Genomic DNA, 21351 nt, shown 5'->3' on the forward strand with positions numbered 1-21351 from the left:
CCAATTTGGTAACTACTGACCACTTTTCTCCACTGCCCACTGCCCATTTCTTTCCCCACTGCCCACTGCCCACTGCCCATTTTTTCCCCACTGCCCACTGCCCACTGCCCATTTTTTCCCCACTGCCCACTGACCACGGCCCACTGCCCATTTTTTTCCCCACTGACCACTGCCCACTGACCACTGCCCATTCCTTGCTATGCAAGGCACACTTATTAACACTTCCACCCACCGCTTATCTCTTTCTATTTTGAATTTTCTCCTCCTCCACAGCTTTTGCTCTTTGTGACCCAAGAGTGAAAGCTGTGGAAAGTGGAGGAGAAAGTCGACCAAAGAGAAAGATGTGGGAAGAGTGCATAATAGTTGCTTACATAAGTTCTTCCGTAGCACTCGTCCAGCCTAACCAGTACCATAATCAGTGTTGCAAGTGGAATCAAATGTTGAGTTGACACTTAAAAAAGGTTGGTTTATGAATGGATGAAATTGCAACTTGATTATGGAGAGAGGGACGTGACTCAGAACTTTATGACTGCAAAACGAATACCCATTCCGATGAGGGCAGAAACGCTTTGTTTTCCTCCTTAAATTTTGGCATTTTCAACTAGGATGGATGGAATATTAAATCATTAACACTACGATTTCCTTACATCTGTAAGTTACAGATGTAAGACTTACATTTATTTACAAATACCTACTTAGTAATGTAAAATGTAATTTATTTGTGCAAAAATGTCCAGATCTCACATCTGCTTTTGTGGTGGGTATCAAGTTGCATGAAAATCTGGTCACGTGCGCGAAAGTGAGTAATATTTATGATTATGATGATGCTGCATTAAGTGAAATAATATTAACAATTTACAGACCTTATGTAATTTTATATTATTACTTGTTTCATTACTTGTACAACATTCTCACAATCCCTTGAATTGAATCTGAGAAGAATTAACGTTTTGCTAATCAAGTAATTTAAGAGCTTACTTTCAAATATTGTAATTCTCTCGGCAGAGTGCATAGCCACCGTTATTGTAATGGTAAAGGTTTGTGCATAAATCTGCTTCGGTTATAACTTCTTCACTCAGCTAGCTTTTCTGGGGACAGTAATTGTTAGAATATTATCCAGGTTTACCTCCCACTTTAACCCGGCCCCCTCCATGCCTTCAGGTATTGCAATTTTACGAGTGAAAGACCTCAGCGCTGCATCTTTTGCATGATTTTCTTTCCTCTGTTTCCCCACCACCAGTATCTGCCCGTCTTCTGTTCGAATGGAGAGTTCTTCCAGGTCGTAATTCTCAACACTCATTTTTACCTGACAAAAACTGTATACATACTTCTGACCAATGTACATAGGTTAGGAAAATTCCTCATCCTCACCAACAATTTATCCTTTCTATGCGTAACTTCTGCAAGGCCGCTTGAAATTGCGGCCGATGAGGAACGTCGCCTCCCTGTGGGAACGGGGCCTTCCGGTTTGAGAGAATGGGGCGAGCTCATTTATCTTATTTTTCTCAGGATGGAATGAATCACTAAAGAAAGGAATGAATGTTGCGTATCGTGCAGAATAGGTTTAGAAGAATACAATATTTTTGGCCACCACTCTCCCGGCCCTCGAATTTTGTCAGGGTTTCTTGCCATATTTGACATTAGGCGGTCGTGTTTAGTTGATTTCCATGACCACACCCCCATCGCGACGTGAAATTAACTGCATTCGATAGCTTTTGGTCTTATTTACACCAAAAGCCTGCCAAATTTAAACTCGAAATTCGGAACCGTTCCCGACCAAAGATCCAAAAAATGACCGTTTTTGGCGTACTTTGAGGCCTTGCCGTTCGGTGGAGCCAGGTCATGGAAATCAACGAAACCTGACCCCCTAATGTCAACCAAGAAACCCGGCAACAAAATTCCAGGGGGGGGAGATACGTGGCCAAAAATATTGTATTGTTCTAAACCTATCTGATACCCGTCCGAAGTGAGGAGATGTCAAGTTCGAAATGAAATGCAGGAAGGAAAAAACTGTATTCATAACCTAACCAGATTCCCTCTATCACTTTAATGTATCCCATTTTCATGCCAAATCCTATCACTGTTTGAGTAGTGAGGGGACAAGTGGTCTCAAAATGATACTAATAGCATAAATGTGGGTCGTGTAAAACATTCGCCTCTCTCTATTCGGTTTGTTTCTGTAATCTGGGTAGTTTAAAGGAATGTATCTACTTGGAGGATATCATAATTGAGGAGGCAGTATCGTGCAGTGAAATCAAGTTGTATTTTTGGCTTCGTTTCCTCATCTTTTTAAAATATGACTCAGATCAGTCCCATCACAGCCAACATTATGCTCCCATCCCACCTGTCATCTGCCAACGTAATTTCTTTGCCCATAAAAACGGAAGTATATAATATTTATGTGTAATGCAATGGACATGTGGTTAATTGCAGATAAAGAATGATGGAAATTGTATTTTTAACTTTTTCAAATGATTCATATCTTAAATAAAGTCAAGTAAAATGATTCTATCCACTTTTAAATTCATATAAACTCGAGCCTTCTGCCATGGAGTTTTACAATGGAAAACGTTAATTAATTACGATCGGATTCGGTATGTAAATAACCTTTACAACTTACACTCATACAGGTGCATCTGTCACCTTCGAAATTGAGAATGTATGCTTTTTCATCACAACATGTACTCGGACATAGATCGTCTTGCAAGAACTTGAAGCAAGTTAAAGGATATATAAATACAGTGCAAGTAAATAAATATGATAATTACTTAAACATCACTGTAAGCATGGTATCAAAAGTATGTGTACTGTTTCTTTCTAATTCGAAAAATGAAATGCGTTATAACGTATTGACATTCGTGTAGGGTTAAGTTACGAAATTTAATAATATTGACCCAATTGTTCAATAACGTTAATAGTATTGATCAGAGATTCTTTCAAATTTCATCCAGTAAGTTTCTTCTCAAGTGGTTCTCTTATGATCGAAAGCTTCATCATCTTCAATTAGGATGAGAGGCTCACCACTGGGCCGACTTGGATCTTGATGCCCTTTGCATACCAACCCCAACTCATTTGTGTGTCAACACAATATATAATATTGTCAATTGCAAAGGAAAGCGACGACAATCAGTTGCATCCGGCCAAGGTGTACCACGAAATTCATACCCCTCAAAAAAGAATTCTGCCATCCTGAAGAAAATTGACCGTCTCACCGATAAGGAGAATCCCCCGCCCCAAAGAGAGATCGCAAAGCAATGCCAGATATCCATGTCGTATGTTAATATAATCATCCTTCAAGATTTTGGAAAAACCGTGCAAAAGAAAGCAAAACTCCACGCATTAAAACCATGTCATATTGCAAACAGAAAAACAAACAGTAGGAAGCTCTATGAGGGTCATCTTGCGGGTAAAAGGTCCGAGTATGTCGTCACATTGGATGAGGCACTCTTCTTCGTCGAAGACTGAAACAGGTTATGAGGAATTTGTTACTCAAAGGACCGGAACCGAGTATCAAAATATGTGTTCAGAAAAAAAGTACAGAAAGTACAGAAAAAGTACAGAAGTACAAAAGTACAGAAAAAAGGAAAGTTCTCTGATCGATTCATGGTAGTTGGTGCAATGACGGGCCGTGGGGTGATAAAATTAATACCTGTCAGGTCAAATGCTAAAATTAACTCCAAGTATTATGTGGACAATGTTTTACGACAGTTAGAAGTCGAAATTCCAAAAAAGTACCCTGGGGAGTTGGACAAAGTTTTCATCCATCACGACGCGGCATCGTCACATACTGCGAAGTTTACCCAGCAGTACGCCCAAGATTTAAAAGCAAGAACCGGAATGACCTTGATATCTAACTCGGAAATCCCTATTAAGTCACCTGACACAAGTCCGATGGATTTTTTGTTTAACAAACTCTGAAACATTTAATATGCATAGCAACAATAACAGCGACAACAATTACAGCCATATCAACAATTACAGCCATATCAACAATTACAGCCATATCAACAATTACAGCCATTCTCATAATTTCAATTTCATAAACAAGTTAATTGTCATAGTCACATTGTAAAGTCATATTCATAGTTTAAAGTTATATTGAAGAACTTAAAGTTGGAGGCGGAGCTACTATTCTCTCGACCAATCAGAACACTGGAATATCACAGATAATTTCAACGGGACCAACTTATGTAAATTATAATATAGATGGTAGATTCATAATTTTGGCTGCAACTGCAACTTACATAAGCTTGAGATACGGCACTAAATTTGCAAGGTAAATAAGAATTGTATGCTGTGATTTGACACGAAATGGATTTATGTCAGTTGTGAGTTTGCACATCATTGGCAAAATAAGTATATCAATATTATCTTGTAGTAACTTAAAAAATTGCAATCCTTCAATAAGATGGTGATACTTACATGCAAAAAATATACACGACAAAATTGATCTACTTGCAAAATCGAAAATACACATTCGTTTATTATCAAAGTGTAAATTGTATCACCGAAATAATAATAGATGGTTATTTTATCGATCCCGATCTGAAAATCTAACACTTTGAAATTTTCCATTACAAGATTTCAAATTTTTTTGAACAATTTCTAAAAACTTTTTGATTAGAATCGATAAAACAATCTTCTAGAAGTGTGTCAGTGGAAAAAGTTTTAAATTCCAGAATTAAAAAAAACGGGTTTAAATAATTTAACCCCATTCCAAATTCAATAAGTGAGTTTCGCAGTTAAGTTAAGGCTAATTCTTGAATTCATTTCTGTTCAATGTGGAAATCACGATACGAATTCATATTAAAACTCTATGCCTTCCGTAATGGTCAAGATAAGGAGGATAATTATCATGATAAATTATGTGGCACAAAACACGTCCATGAGCAATCTCCACCGATAACAATAATAATCAATCCTCTCCTTCAACAATAATACGTCACTAATACAAATTAAGTTTCATATGGTTATCACAAATCATTCCAGCAAACAATTGCAGAATTGAATCCATGTACGCAATGATGTATAATATGCTTCACTACGGGTTGTTAGGTTTTTCTTTAACTAACAAATAAGTGTCACATATAATCATAATATTCATCAAAATATATCACATTTAATTGCATGTGTAATAACGATGATTGAATAATTGGTCTCGTGCCCCACATTTTCTGAATTTGTAGATAGTTCATTTTACTAATAGGAGTAAGAAGAAATACACTAGAGTTATAATCTGCGGATTTTACTCTGAATTTATTTAGGTATAGAGGTAGATTTGTTTACGGGTTACTTGTTAATTGTAAGACGTGACGTTGAATGGATTTGGAGAAGGGTCTTTTTACTGCATCGAAATATTAGGTTTTGGCCCGAACCAGGGCTTATGTAATCGTCGTGTCCGTCGGTATGACTCGCGATAAGTTTCTTTTAATTGATCTAATCGACTTGAACTTGAGCACACATGTGTATTTTGCGAATAGAATTTATGAGTTTGAAGATGCACCATCTTATTAGACCTGTGGGGGTCGAAAATATTTTTACCGATGTACTTAGAGAAGAGATTTTGATGGAAGTGAAGTTGGTGGCATATAGAAAGACATTTTCCTAATTAAATGAAGTGCATTACTACATTTTTGTCAGAATTAGTTCACCAAATGTAAATGCTATTTCGCATATATAATTCGTGTGCAGAAAAGTATTACGTCCACGCAAATTTCACATCGTCTTAATTTGTAATACAATTTTAAATGTTATCCTCCCGGTAGACATTCAAATTAAAAATAATTTCCTCTAGCAGAAATAGTTTTGTCCAATAATTCTTTATACGAACAGATAACATAATCTTCCAGAGTGAAAATAAGATGTGGTTCGATGAAGGAAAGCATAATACCCCTTCTTACAATTTATCATGTTTTTGATGCTGGATCGATGGAATCGTGCTCTATATCGATTTGATATATCGTGTCATGTATTTTTCATTTGGAGCGGGAGCGAGGAAAATATACCTACAAGTATGTTTCTAGAAGTTTAAATGCATGACTCCCATAATTGTTATACTGGAAATTAGTGAACTTACTAATATATTAAAGTAACAATGTAATAAGTATATTGCTTGAAGGTGGAGAATGGGAGAAAGACAAAACTGATTCTTAATTAAATTAAACATATTCAACGTGGTAAATTGATAAAAACGATCCAATTTGATTTTCTTGGTGTAATATTTATTTTGTATTTTACTACCCTTATCGGCCCTTATGACATAAAATATCGTTAAAATTATTGGTCGGTTACTGCAAATGTGACATTTGAACCTGTAATAGTATTAATATTAATATAATTATTGATTACGTTTTAATATAATTATTGATTACGTTTTAACATAATTTATTATTATATACGCTTATGTATATCTTATTTAATTGAATTAATGTACACAACAAGTGAAATATTATTAGTGATGAGAATTCTCATGAACTGTTTCATGCATATCTATACATACCCAGACCGAGCATGCCCAAACAAAGGGAATGATGATGGACACCGGGAAGCGATCCGCTACTCTCAGTAGTGAAAGTAAACAGATGAGAGTATCTGATTTAATTCAAACAAGTTCAAGTACAAAAAACTGCAACTTCATCAACAATTAATTATGGCACGAAGGAAGAGAAAACTACTACTCAAAGCTGGTGTGAAGGGGGACGAAAATCCCCCATCATCCTTTGAGGAAGAAGTGAGAATTTGGGGGCAAACGTTTTATTTGGAATTTATTTACGTGTTTATATTTTTAATATTTTGACATTTATTATCTTGAATTTAATATGTAGTGATGTATGCGGCATACATTATAAATTATTCGTGAATTATTCATACTTGGATTTGAGTAAATAAATAATACATGATTATGTTATAACCTGTAACTGTATGTATGTGACATGAGTTTGTAAGGATTATTATTAAAATAAATTATTACTATTATTATATTTATTAAATTGTATTTAGGTACCCCCACCTGGTTGGGATGATGGGTCGTCGTCACCTTTTTTATCGTCATCTGTACCTCGAGTTTCTCTGTCCACTGCAAGATCCAAACCAAAAACAAAACGTGGAGGACGGCCTGCTAAAACAAAATTAGATGAAACAACAAGCAGCTTGATCTCTGTCCCCTCTTCCAATAAGAATGATTCAAAAACATCACAATCTTTCGCCACTGGATCTGATTGCAGGAGTTCCTCTCCAAAGTGTATCATTTGTAAAATTGACATTTCTAGTATGAAGATGCATCGTGAGAGATTGTACCAGAAACAGGTTCAAGATTGGAAACATATAATGCTAACGAATGAAGGAGTATCGAGCACCATCAACACCAACAGTGCTGAACCTTGTGAATCATGTTTCAAGGAATTTGTACTTGAATCTTGGAATATTTCGGAACAAATTAACAATTTGCAACTTATACTGAAAGAGCTAACTAAAAGAGTGATAGATAATCAGGATAGATGTGTGTATTACTTATATATTTTGCAGTTATTCCTATTTTTTGCAGGGAAGAGAAAATCGAAACAATTCAAAGTTGGAAAAATGTGGGGTGGAGGACGAGGAGTAAGTTGGTTTATTAAGTACAATCTTTAATTTTTTACGACAGTATTATTAATTCTTGTGTTTCTAGTCAAGCTTTAGATTCGTCATCTTCTGACACAGAGTACTCATCAGACTCGGAATACGATCCGTTGGAAGACTTGAAAGCAAGAAAGTCGAAAAATAGGAGAATTAGACAACCAAAAATTCTGACTAAACCCAAAACCAAATTCAACAGAACTGTTGGCAGTGGAGGGATCAATAATAAAAACTCCACACAAAATAATATTATCAAGCTGGAGTAAGTACTAGAATTATTTAAGCATGATGTCCGTCCCGTGTTGGGTTTAATTTTAAATTTGGTATTAAGCAGACCAGTAATGTCGGACAGGAAAGGAGAGAATTCACCATCAGTTGAAGTTACCGAACCACTTAATCTCACTAAATTTCTGGTTGGTCAAAGTCAAAAGTCAAGTTGGAGGAAACCACAAATGTTGACGTAACTTTCAAGGTTGAAAATAATTATGACTTTTTGTCCCTACAATTTCGGAAGAATTAATAGGATGCTTTCATAATTATCACATTTTGAGTAAAGGATTGTGTACATAATTTTCTTCTATTTTATAGATGCCACTCATAATACCTGGATACGAAGCAGTTTGCTCCCACTGCGGTACCATCAGCCGAAATCTTGAACATTGTGAATTTTGTCGAACTTTACTTTTGAAAAATGCCAAAATTCTAAAAGTTGGGACACGAGTTTGTCATTTGAAATCTGACTTGGATTTGAAATCAATGGTAGGTAAATAGGGTGGTTAGTCTTGTACTTGTAAATAAAAAAAACTATCGTGTTTCAGAAATTCCCAGAAGATTCTCCCCCATCTGAAAATGTGCCATCTCTTAATATCCGAATTAAGGACGAATTGGCTAATGATAGCTCTGACGACGAGAACTCAGCAGAAATGCCCTTGATCCAAATAAGAAAAATTGAATCATTATTAGACAAAGATTTCCAGATTTGCAAAGATTTGTAGGCTTATAGGCCTTCATAATAATAATAATAATAAATTAATAATTAATAATTAACACACCCTGATACAATCAGCATATAAGTATTTACATACTGGAGTTTGAAATTCTTCATAACTTTGTAAACCTAATTATTTCTTGGAGGTTGAGAGCCCCTATTGCATGCACGCAGGCTGCGTTGAGTCCAGGTTTACACGCTATGATCAATCATACAGCGAATCCTGTTCTACGTGACTTTTCTGCTCTTGATTTTCATATACTCAAAATAATTGGGTAACAAAATTGCCGCCGGGGGTACTATCCAATCCTACCGTAGGTAATAATTATGGTTACAATGTGTCATCTCAGAGTAACAAATTACTAACAATGTTGGTGAAATTTTTATTACCGCTGGGGAGACATTTGGTCCGTGTTTAGAATTATTCCTTATAAATTGTGAATTTAAACAATCATCTGTGACTACCTAAGTCAATATTTGAGTGAGAATAAACTTGTACAATTCTTTCAACCATTGTTGGCTAATTATGTATGGTTAATTATTCATGTATTTAAGTTTCGCACGAAGGATTTTATATCCAAAGAAAAATATCTATAGCTCTCAAATTTCATTGCAGATTGTCGGTAGTTGAGATGGCAAAAAATAGTCGATTAATGGGTCCAGAGCTTATGAATGCTTACATAGATGCAGGGGGTGGATTACATTTTGTAAATCGGATTCATTATAACTAGGAAATTAATTCATTCGTCCTTTATTCAATGTTTCTTAAAAACATCAGTTTCCAAACTCTCAAGAATTAACAAATTAATCATACTTAACCATCATACATCATAATTAACCAGCAGTCGGTGTAAAATGATGCTTCAAAAACAGAGAACAAAAAAGTGGATCTAACTTTTTTAGGCGAGGCAAATCGTATTGTTTAAAAAAACTTAATTGATATAAATTTACCGCGGAAAATATAATTATCTCATTTTTATAATATTGGTAAACATGAAATAAGGTACCGTAAACTTTTAATGTGACCAAAATCGGTAAAGTGAAATGTAGGTGGAACTAAGATTTCGAGACGGAGTGTATATTTTTAAATTGTACACATTTTATGTCTCATTAATCGATTTATTCAAACCATTCCCAACCCCAGGATACCAGCTTGAACAGCACACTTGAAATTGGTAATTATGTAACCAGAACATTCAAATTCAGTCAAGTAAAATCTAATGCATTCAGTGCATTGAAATTTTGGCGGAAATTTTGCCATGGACACGATATCTTGAAGGAATGCGTTGTCCGTGTCCTTTAGTGATAAGTGATAGACGGGAAGCAATTTCAAATTCGGGAAGGTTAGAGTGGCATTCAGCATCTGGAAGAGCCCAGAACATACAGAGAGCTTGACCAGGGTCAACTGTTCGAGAGAGGGGTACACTTGACGGGAAATTTTTTGAAATGATCCACTCATATCCTGATCCGCCTCACTGCATGTTGCCGACGTTACAAAAGCCAAATTCTCAACGTCTCGGAACAGCTGAGTGATCCTGCTCAGCTGAAATTGTGTTACTTTAACAAATATAGCCAACTGAAAGACATGATCGACACATTGTACATTATTGAAGTCTGAAAGATCATTTTCTAGAAATATTTGAGGGTAGTGCAGCTCAAGGATTATGCGGGTATCACAAAAATCTTTTAGATCAGCAAAACGGAATATTTTGATTCGTTTAACGCCTCTCCTCCAAGACATGTCGCTAGGTTGAGTAAAGGAAGTAAAGGACTGCGTAGAGGTGACTGATTTATATACAGTTTGCGAGGTGGTCACAGAATTGAGGTATTCAGGTCGACGTTTCCTCGTAGTTGATGAAACATCTGAAGTTACTGTGTCATTGATGTTGGAGACAGAATAATCCTGTTTTATGGCAGATGGGGTTCTTTCGATATTGATAATTACAAGTGTGACACCAACCAGGAAAATAATTATTACTCCAAGAACAGATGCAATGATTGGGACACGAGGAGACTGCCACCGGAAAGATGTAACAGCTGTTTCCTGAAAGACGGGACAAGTGTTCTGCTCGGCATTGCTACCTGTTAATATATGTAATATAAATGTTAAACTCCCTCTGCTGAATATATAGATTGCCCTCAGATACCTGGATTTTGAATATCTTGCCGTGTGCACAGTAACTCTGTACGTTCACCACAGGGTTCAAGGTCAGTCGTTACGTAATTCAAACTGACCGGGAAGGGGACCCGACCAGCAACCCTTGGAATTAGTACTACAAATTCATTGCTTGAATATTTTCCTTATTTATAATTTGACATACCCTGATCACGTGATCCTGGCTCCACATCAACATGATCACCGTGGGCACTGTGATTCCCCAACTTTACGGATTTATCATTCCCGCAAATAAGCTGTTCTTGCACTGCATCTGATTACCATGAAATAAATTCCTTATATTTAAACCTAAGAAGGGAGCTAGTTATTTTTTTCAAATATATTCACCTACCCGCCACACTCACGAACTCCTCATCTCGCAAAATTTTAATAAGTTCCAAAACCGTAGCTTCACCTCCAACGCGACCAGCCCAGTCGTGTAGAATCCGGCTGAAATAGTCAGTCGCTGTTATGGTTTTATGAGTGTAAAGCCCTTCCAATGGAATTTTCGTGGCTGGGGCGATGCCAAGGGAGTCAATAAATTGACACCTACCCTCAACCAGATGCACATCTTGGATAAATATTTTAACGAGTTCTTTAATCGGAAGAGGTGGCATGGCAATTGGACTTTGTAATTTTGGCAACTTGATTTTGTACAACCAAACCAGCACCCGACTACTGATTGGGTGCCAACCTTGTTCTCATTTTTTTGGGGGATACATCAATCACCGTAATCTCGGACCGATTAATCTGCCTCTCTTTCTATGTAACTTATCTATCTGAGCTTCAATTTCAACATTGATCCGGCACATTACTATGCAGATAAAAATGGTTTATTTTATACGGTAAACACGTATGTACCAAGTTATCAAGCGTGGCTAACAAAATGAGTAATAATATACATACATAACTACTTACCATTTCATATACCATTCCGTTTTGCTGGTTATTAAGCGAAGGAATCCGAATGCCGGGGACTAATAAAATGAAACTGTAATGTAAACTGTTTTTGCGTAGAACAAAATTGTATCCATATTTTAACACTAAGCATAATTTCTAGAACTGTATTTTTTCTTGGCCGTGCACAATTTATGTCATACTAATGTTCTTTTCGACCGCAAAAGTTATCGACCGCATGAAGTATGGATTGCGCTGATATGAATATGACAGAATAAATTTTTTGTTATCTTCCTTATGGGGTAAAAAATTTTGTCTGATTTTCAACACTAATTTCAAATTCGTAAGTCCTATATGAAGCGAGTTACAATTTATAGTGATGTCAGTCTGCAAGGAGAGTATGCTAGTGCTAACGCTTCCCTAACGTGAGACTACGTATGCATGGAGTACTGCTACCATAATCTTGTTGTCCTTTTTGCTATATTCTTGTTAATTTATCGTTACCTTCGGACCCAAGATGGCAGACGGCTGGGGCTGCTAAAATGTATAAAATTGGTGAAAATTGGGGTGTTTGGGTGTTGTGAGGGAAAAGAGGGGGAACACTGCACTTGAATTTAATTTTCCTAGCTAAGTTAACTAAAATTTTGAGTTTCTTGGGAGAGCTATTATGTATTTTTAAATTTGAATGAAATTTTGAGGGAGTGTAGGTATGACGACGTACACTTTGATGCAAACTGCAACCTCTATTATCAGAGCATTTTCCCAAGGCACGGCTTGCATACACGAAGGATGTGAATTTGTTCATTTCGGGATTGAGGCTACTGGGACAAATTTACAAACTCTGGCATATCCGGCGTTCGAGTGGAGCAGAGAGGGTGGCAGGAAAGTTGCGGAAGAGCATTTCAGGACGAGCATTTCCTGACGTAGGAAATTTCCGGACTTGTGCATTTCCGGCCCTCAAAGAAAGTTGCATATTGTGAAATTGCTATTTTGCTACCATTTATTATTTTAAAATCAAATCAATGAATAAAATCAAGCAGTTCGAATAAGGTGAGAAATTTTCCGCAGGTACTGCATATGTAAAACCTACAGTGCAGACATTATTTAGCCCGAGTCAGGATTTATTAGTAAACTGATTTATCCTGATTTATCCTTTTAAACAGACAAATTGTTATAAACAAAGATTGATTTATTTAAATGATAAACCAAATATACATATACAAGTCAATAAACAATGCCACAGTTCTAGTTGCCAGCAAGGTTTAATGAGAGGGTAATAAATTTATTTCCCCATATATGTGTAAGGAGTTAACTTGTTTCATGCTTACGATAATTACGCCGCATTCTAGGTGGAATTTCACTTGACAATTTCATTGCAAAAGGTAATCACTTATCCATTAGTATGTATATGCAATGGGTTAGGTTAGGTTAGGTTATCCATTAGTATGTATATGCAATATATAAAAAAGGAGGGTTTATAGTCCGCTTCTTAGCTCATGGCTCTTGCAGACGTCGCAGATAGGATAGGGAGATTTTAACTAGGTAGTGGATGATTCCATTTGGACAGGCACAGTGCACAATACTACTTCAATTATCATTAGCGTAAATGCAAATCCCTGTGCTGGAGGAAACAAGTATCGTACAATCATCATGTACCGTATCGGAGTCTATCCAAATAGGAGCCAGCATTTGCCTAATCACGGCGCTGGCTATCCCCAAGCAGACATCCATCCAGTACGATGACGTCGATTTACCAAAAACTCCAGCCATCACCCAGTTTCGACCCGGCTCCTTTTTGTGAAAAGAGATTTGCTCTGTCCAGAGTCCAGAGCCTCTAACCACTTGACCATCGAGCCAGGTCTTTGTATATACAATATTGATGATAATAATGCACGAATGTTTGGGATGCAAAAGAAAACATATTTTATTCACTCAAGCTTTAGAAATCGAAATATTAAATTTGAAGAGAGAAGAGAGAGAGAAAGTGACAAATGCTGACAATTTTTTACATATATTATAATATTGAATCAGATAATAATTGAGCAGTTGACGTTTTCCGGGTAGGTACAGGCAAGTTCCTCGCCGTCGAATAGAAGTGGTGGTGGACACTTTACAAGATTAGTTACCCCTGAGCGACAAATGATGTATAGAGAACAGTCGTGCGGGTGAGGGTATCGCCCATCGGGTCGATCCACACAGGACGTGCCACATTGTAGTTCATCAATAAAATCGCATACTTTTTCTACCGTGTCGAATAGCAAGGGTGGCTGACAGCTGAGAAGATCCATTTCTCCGTCCCGACATCCGATAAACATGGAGCAGTCGCTGGGATGCGGGTAGAAACCTAGGGACGTAAAGAAATACTATTGTAAGGGATATTTAACTACTGGGCTACCACCGTCTGGGGCAATTAATGCCGAATTAGTTTTTGTGTCTATCACTTTAAATGAATGATATCGTTGCTATTTGCTAAATATATTGGTGGCAGGATTTTAAATTTAAAAGCGAGGCAAGTATTTAGTCTTGAAATGATTACTTGCATGTATAAATTTTTGAAACAATTACAAAAATGTGCATACTATTTGCCTTATAAGTGCAAGTGAGGAATACCGGGTTTAGCGTGGTACTGCTTATGGGGAGGTCGGTTGAAGTAGTCGGAGCAGGAGGCTCTGTTGTCGACTCAAGCGGGGACAAATAAATGTAGAAAATGTCATCATGTACACTTCAGGAGGGTATGAGTAACCTCCAAAGCAGTAAATTCTATTCAAACGTGGTACATAAACTGAATTCGGTCCAATATCAAAATATGTGGAAATTCTCCACGGGAATGAAAGTGTTCTCATAAGTAACAGGATCGAATTTGTAAATTCCGTCTGTACGTGCGCTCGAATTGTCGTAACCACCAATAATGAATGCAAACTCTCCACCATAAACGGATGATGATACTCCGTGGAAAAGTGGGAGTGTTGCTGAACCAACCAGTTGCATACTTCGCGTGTCCAAGTCCAACTCTATGCCAGACCCTCTGCCACTGTAAGAAAATATGTAAGCCTTCCAATGCTTCAAGTCTCGAAGACTTCTACATTTACGCGAAAACTAGCAATTTGAGTACGGTACGGGATAAGTCGATCAGAAGTTAATGTTTTTTGAAGACTTGACAATTTATGCGGTTTTCTTCCTCCAGTCCAAACGAGAAGTAATTTTTTCATTGTACCAAGTAAACACAAATGCATGTAATCCAGAGGAATCTGCGAAATCATTCCTATTGACAAACTTTCTAATGGCGAAGGACTGATTAATTTGTGGTGTGACTCGTACCAACGTTCTTTAAATGATTGATCAGTATACAGATCACATTCCTTCTTAAATGGGTACAAAATTCTAGACTTTTATAAGAGCCCCGTCTATAGCACCTCTCACAACCGAAATATGCATTATGAGCGTCAAAAAAACTTCTTCTTGTTTAAAAAAACTTCTTGTCGGGGCATATGCTGCGATGCAACTTATTCGAACACAATAATTAATTTCTCCTATTTTTAAGCCGTTTACCTCCAGATCCTTCATTTCAGTTACAAACGGTGATAAGAATGACTCGATTGATTGCGGTTTTTGACTTCCGTAAAATACACTAATAAGAAATATACTAGACGAAGGATCCTGATCTACTTTACCAAGAATTGGCCAAAATTGTAGGTTTGAACTTGTGGAAATTGGAAGCCCGTCGAGACCAACTTTAATTGAGATTAAATTCTCAATGCCCTTTAACATTGGAGACCCAGTTTTTGATAATTTTACGCGTTGTACTATTTTTCTAATTTGACTAGTTAACCCAAAATGATGAAATAATCCACCTGCTATTTTTACTGCCCTAATATGTCTGTCCGTTTTCAATAAGGTTCGTGGATCCTTTGGAAAGCCTTCGAATGGCATCCAATTCCTACATAGTTCCAAAAGTGGTGACAATGCATTGTGATTAATATTATAATCTGTTGCCCATTTGCCCAGCTGCCATAATTTTGAAATCCTACTCTCCTCAATTTGCAATTCATCTTCATCCTCCCATGAGCTGTCATCACTAATACTACTCAAACTAAGATTATCGCCTATCAATTCAACATCATTTAATTCATAATCCGTGAAAACATCTGCATCTTAGCTATTATCCTTCTGACTCACTGTTAGGTCCGACGACGGTGTTGTCGACTGGGCAAAATCTGTCCGTATCCGTCTCAGCGCTTGTTGAAGCCGTTTCTCTGCTCGTCGTTTCTGAGTTTGGCGTGATGTCAGCTTCATTTTTGTTTGAAGTAAATTTCATGCGAAACCAGCAGCCAATTTGATGATTAATTTGGGAGTCTTTCACAGAAGCGTTTCCGGCTTTTACAGAATCTGTTGTGTATACATACATAAATAATAATTGTTTAATATTGAGATACCTTTAATTAAATAACTATACATAGTAATAACAAACCTCGTACTAGATTAGCTGCTAATCTATGTGCAAACGGGATCTTGCTACTCTTTCCAGTATACCGAATTTTACCACGTAGATCATTCGTAATCATTGAATGAAGCATGTCATACACATCTTTAGACAAAGATGCTCCACCCTTTCGCGCAAGAAGAGCTACCTAAAATAAGAAAATTGTAGTGCAAAAAATTGTCGTTAACGTTATTTGCATGGTTTCTGACTAAAATTTGTGTTATGCAAAAACTTACTTCTTGGTTATAGTATGATTGATCGCCAAGTGTTGCTTCGATCGACTCCAGTTCTTCTAAACTTTTCGCTGGCCAATTGATTTTGGCAATATTCGGAGAATTCGTGCCAATTAGTCGTGTTGATTTTTTCACAAGCTTTTCAAGGTGAAACAATTTGTGATTACTTCTGAACTCTGTTAACAGAGATTCAATTCGTGGGTCCGGTTCTATTTGAAAGACTTGAATCTCTGGCCACTGGTTATAATCTCTTCTTCGGTCGAAGCACCGGTCTCGCCACCTATTTTTCAGACGAAGATAAATTATTTAACGAACACTGCCAAATAAGAAATTTAGTTTTGAATGTCCCATTCGTTTTTAATGACCCCATTTGGACCATGTCAATTTAAAAACTATGATTTGCTTACGTTCACAATGCAAATCAGTACGGGGGGCTGGTAGAATATTCCTCTTAAGCACAGAATTTGTGTCCTCTGCGGATACTTTGCGCCGATGCCGCCGTGGTGCGTCGTTCTCACTTGAATCGATTGGTTTATTTTTGATATACTTTTCCAGTTTCTTGATGGCCTTTTCGTACAAATCTACCAATTTTGTCAAAAAGTTTGCATAAATAAGTTGACATGATCTAAAATTACGTGACATTAACATTATCTAAAATTATGCAAATATAAACAATTACCATAAGTCCCGACATATAGTATGTCATAATGTGTCCAGTCTTTTCCAGGAAGGGCACACGGGTCACTTTGTAGGCAGGAAAACCCTTTGGGGATAGGATTAGGGAACTGGCACTTAGTTTTATCCTTTGAAATCCATTCGGATGGCACAACCTCCACCCCTTTATCCACCTCAAACTCGAACAACACGAAGTTTTTTAAATGGTCTGACATAAGATCGAAATTATCTTTACTATTATCTTGTTACGTGTAAATAAAAAATGGAGAGGAAAATATGGAGCTGATTTCACGGCGTGGCTAATAGAACAACTGACTAAGCATGTTCGAGGAATTGATTATCTAATCGAGAACATAAAAATGATACTAATTTAGTAACAAATTATTGCAGAATAATCAGCACGAATTGTTTGCGAATTTACTAGGGCGAGTTTACTGCGCTTGAATTAGTACAATTTCCCGGTTACGACTTATGCATGAATTTTGTACCAGAAATCTCATGAGACTTCTGCGCCAACAAATACGCACTAAATCTTCACTTATATTATTTGATTGGTTTGCTGCTGATTTATTCGTGATAATTTAGTGGATATCACGTACCAGTTTATTGGCAGTACGCAAATATATATAAATTTTCCGCAAATTTTGTACAAATTAACCATCGCATCTTTTTATGCACAAAATTACACAAACTTGCATTATGATTCGCAGTAAATACTCATTGAGGCTCCTTGGGATGTCTGTTTTTTTTTTTTGTGGAAAAAACGTAACCAGGTAACAAATTATGGTTTCCAGTCAAAAAAATAAAAAACAGACATTGTACAAACTTTTGCAAAATCCTGTGTGCACGTACCCCTGCGAGACGGAAAATTCTAAAAAATCACGTTAAGGAGACCACAGCGATATGTGGTCTATCTGGTGAGGAAGAGGGAACTGTAGGGTTGAATCGGGGCGCGACAGAGGTCGCCTACTCCCTGTTTCTCCCTCAACCACCACGCTGCCTCGTCTCCCCCGTTGCCTCCATTGCTGCCAGTCTCCAAGTAACTGCAGCCTCGCTTCCTCTCGAAACTTTTCCTCTCAAAATCAAGGTAAGTAAGTAGAGAGGGGTAAAATTAATTGTTGGTTACCATGACAACCAATTACTTCCAAAATAATGAATTTGGTTGTCAGGGTAACCTTTTTATTAATTTTAATAACATATTTATTAAATTATTTATTAATTATTGCAGGTGGAAGCAAGTCCCCACCTAGAACGACCCGCACCCCACTGCTCCCAAATAACCCCCACTGTCGACGAAATATTTCTAACATGGTCAGGTTCTACTTTTAGTTCTTTATCCACCAATATAAATAAGTATATTTGTATTTGTTGAGTTCTTTTGCGAAAATTTAAAATTTCCAAAGTTTTTGTTGAATTAGAAGCAATAAGTGGCTATAATTATGTATCGACATTTTAAACTGATATTAATTAGCGTCTTGTTAGGATGTTTTATTTAAGCTATTTTATTTGTGCAAAATGATTTCCACACTGTCTTCACTGAGTCGATATGTTTAATTCAAATTATCTTGTCGAATGATTTGAGCACTTTGATATTTCCAAAGTTTTCTGAATAATAAGCTCACAAATTGCTGTTTCCAGACAAGCTTGACCTGCTCAATGCCGCCACCTCCTCCACCCCCACCCCGGAGACCAAATGAAAACAAAGTTGAACATGTGACAGAAAAAGTGGAAGAAGATGAAGACAAGGAAAAAAAGGAAGGTGAAGACAAGGAAAAGAAGGAAAGTGAAGTCAAGGAAAAGAAGGAAAGTGAAGTCAAGGAAAAGAAGGAAGAACCAGACCGTAGTCAAAGAGGCAGGGACGGTCCAGTAGAGAGGATCAGCGTTGGTGATTCTCCACCACGGCAAATCCGTCCTCGAGGAAGGGCACGCGGGTCGGTTCCAGGGGGATTTGGGCGACGTCAGCCCTACCCCCTTCGTGATGGCCGAAGTGTACGGCCGTACAGGGCACCCACCCCCATCCAACCCAACCAGGCTGTGAACCCTGGCGCTCCCATCCCAGCGAATAATCTCCGGCGGGTAAATTTCTACTTTTTTTAGCATTTTCTTTTTAGATTTATTTTTTTACACTTTGTTTTTTATGATTTTTTGCAGAATGTTTATGCATATCGACATTGTTTTGCCTGCGGGGCAATGGCCCACCCACGGGCCCCTTCATGCAGCCAATGTCGAGTCCGCTTCGCCGATCGACGATGCGGTCTTTGCTTCGCGCCTGTAGGAGCTGGTGGGTCTTTTTTTAAATTCATTTTTTTAAATTCTAACCGTAATATTTCACCCATTATTTATGTATTTATTAATTATTAATTATTTACAAAATTTTCAGACATGGAGATCACGGGGCACATCTGCTTTTTGTGTGGAAGCGTGTACGAGATCGTGGGGGTCTACTCTTCAGTATAAGTTTTTTGGACAATTAAAAATATGAAAATAAACTTTGAAAAAATGATAAATGTTTGTTTAAATTTTCATAATTTTTTTTATTCATTTTCATTCATCAATTTCATTTTTCTTACGCATGCATCCTATTTTCATTTGTTACATTTTTCTTAGGTGCGCAAATCATTTTTTTGTTTTTTATGTGCATACATTATTTTATTCATTTTTCTTAGGTGTGTATTTTTTTCGTTTTTATAGGCATACATTATTTTATTCATTTTTCTTAGGTACGTATTTTTTTCTTTCGTTTTTTATGCGCATAAATTAGTGTATTTCGTTTTTCTTAGGTGCATAATTTTTCTTTTTATGTGCGTAAATATTTTCAGTACATTTTTTACACATGCATGCTATTATGTTTTGAATCAAACAAATCATAAATACTCGTAATACATGAAAAATGGTAAACTACATTATTGTAAAATATAATATACTGCTGCGACTAAAAAATATACGAGGTAAATAAATATGAATTAATGTAAATTAAACTCGTAGTTATGATAGAATATATCAACAGTACAACAATATTTATCTGAAACTGTAAATTTTTATTTTAGAAATCGTTGAAATTAATACAAAATTTTTTGTGATTGAAAAGACTAAAAGTAACTAGTAATTTTTATACGAAATATATTGTTGCGATGTTTGCTTCTTTCCAAACAAAATTCTTACTCCATGGTGGTTGGAACCGATTTTCGGCGACGAGTTTGTTTCTTCTTGGGAGGTTCTCCGGTTGTCGGATTAATTGTATCCTCCGTGGTACTGGCGTGTGACCTTCCAGGTATTTGTGCCGTTGTAATTGTGTTTATCAATTTGTCGGTCTTATTTTTTTGCGCCAATCGGTAGGCTTCTAGCCTGTAGGTCGGTTGACGATAGCCCATATTCCTATGGAACATAGAATCGACTATCTCTGGAGCATAGTCTTCCAAATAAAACTTTTTCAGTTTATCCCGAATTGCATTCCACTTTTGCAAAGTTTCATCACTTCTGTAAACTCTAGTAACATGCATCTCTCGATCAGGATTAATTGGTTTCCCAGTGGTTTCCTCTAATGGACCTTGAGTCCATATAATGAAATCGCACCACTTTCTACCGGTTATGTGTAACTGCGTTACAACCTGCACGTAGTAGTGAGAAGTCTTAGAAAACTCATAGATAGGCTGGGCGGGTGTAGAACTTTTACCTAGTCGTAATGCATAGGATTTCCGTAAAATTACGTCGGTTGGTTTTGTAAACCTTTCCTTGTGTGGACATTTTACTTCGACGATTCCGTCTTCTCCAACTAGTCCATCGGGTGAGGCGCCAATTAGTCCAAACTCCAAAGATTTAAAAAGTCCCGACGGTTGTACAACTACGTTGCATTGTTTTTCATAAAGCTTAATAGCTTTTGCTTCATTTTGTTTACCCCAGATTATAGCTGGATTGGCATTCAGGTTTGGAGGTTCTAATAGGTCGTCAAGCAAAGCCACGTTGGCAGTCTTATCTGCTAAAGAGAGTATCTATACTAGCTGTTATCATGAACTGCCGGTTTTCAACGTACAAAGGATTCAAGAACTGTCCGACAGTTTCCTCATGGATTTTCAATTGCTCTTCACTTGAAGTGATTGAATGTTTAGCAACAAACTCGTCTTCTCTGTCTTTCAAGTTTGAACCGGACAAGCCAACATCCTCAGCATTTCCACCATATGATGGGTCCCCCATCGGTTTCCTCCTCTTACTGAAAAACTCGGGCAACCCTTTTCTTGAAAATTTTGAAAATATTCTTCTCCTAGGTTTTCTGTTTCTCGCATGAGCTCTTGCTCTGCGTTGGATTCCTTGA

At 37.0% G+C, this 21351-nt stretch overlaps 2 protein-coding genes and 1 long non-coding RNA gene across 5 annotated transcripts; 2 read left to right on the forward strand and 1 right to left on the reverse strand.

Annotated features, from left to right (window-relative positions):
- Positions 1-6521: 6521 nt before the first annotated feature.
- Positions 6522-8582, forward strand: LOC110861425. 3 transcript variants are annotated; one of them, XR_004833182.1, is made up of 6 exons: positions 6522-6730; positions 7000-7599; positions 7667-7876; positions 7946-8086; positions 8203-8373; positions 8433-8582. It is a non-coding gene; the product is annotated as an uncharacterized LOC110861425 (long non-coding RNA). The 3 variants fall into 3 exon arrangements; XR_004833181.1 differs by having other exon boundaries at positions 6527-6923; positions 7949-8086; XR_002549053.2 differs by having other exon boundaries at positions 6529-6730; positions 7949-8086.
- Positions 8583-9707: 1125 nt separating this feature from the next.
- Positions 9708-11384, reverse strand: LOC118433115. The gene is made up of 4 exons (XM_035844716.1): positions 11110-11384; positions 10924-11031; positions 10750-10875; positions 9708-10684 (listed from the first exon to the last, which is right to left on the reverse strand). The coding sequence occupies exons 1-4, from the start codon at positions 11372-11374 to the stop codon at positions 9726-9728; spliced, it is 1458 nt and encodes a 485-aa protein (XP_035700609.1). The 5' UTR covers positions 11375-11384; the 3' UTR covers positions 9708-9725.
- A 6468-nt stretch (positions 11385-17852) lies between these two features.
- On the forward strand, positions 17853-19533 carry LOC118433102 (protein Shroom4-like). The gene is made up of 5 exons (XM_035844702.1): positions 17853-18129; positions 18271-18353; positions 18681-19118; positions 19194-19323; positions 19423-19533. The coding sequence occupies exons 2-5, from the start codon at positions 18351-18353 to the stop codon at positions 19497-19499; spliced, it is 648 nt and encodes a 215-aa protein (XP_035700595.1). The 5' UTR covers positions 17853-18129; positions 18271-18350; the 3' UTR covers positions 19500-19533.
- Positions 19534-21351: the final 1818 nt, after the last annotated feature.

This window comes from Folsomia candida, unplaced genomic scaffold (genome assembly GCF_002217175.1).
Source record: "Folsomia candida strain VU population unplaced genomic scaffold, ASM221717v1 Fcan01_Sc041, whole genome shotgun sequence".
NCBI classification, from domain to species: domain Eukaryota; kingdom Metazoa; phylum Arthropoda; class Collembola; order Entomobryomorpha; family Isotomidae; genus Folsomia; species Folsomia candida.

Excerpts from the sequence above, each read along its gene's own strand:
- LOC118433115 (XM_035844716.1), bottom strand. The coding sequence starts at position 11,374 with ATGCCACCTCTTCCGATTAAAGAACTCGTTAAAATATTTATCCAAGAT. Across the intron at positions 10,876-10,923 it reads GCCAGGATCACGTGATCAGG|TACTAATTCCAAGGGTTGCT; the intron begins GTATGTCAAATT and ends ATGAATTTGTAG. Across the intron at positions 10,685-10,749 it reads GCAAGATATTCAAAATCCAG|GTAGCAATGCCGAGCAGAAC; the intron begins GTATCTGAGGGC and ends ATATATTAACAG.
- LOC118433102 (XM_035844702.1), top strand. Across the intron at positions 19,119-19,193 it reads CAGCGAATAATCTCCGGCGG|AATGTTTATGCATATCGACA; the intron begins GTAAATTTCTAC and ends GATTTTTTGCAG. Across the intron at positions 19,324-19,422 it reads CTTCGCGCCTGTAGGAGCTG|ACATGGAGATCACGGGGCAC; the intron begins GTGGGTCTTTTT and ends CAAAATTTTCAG.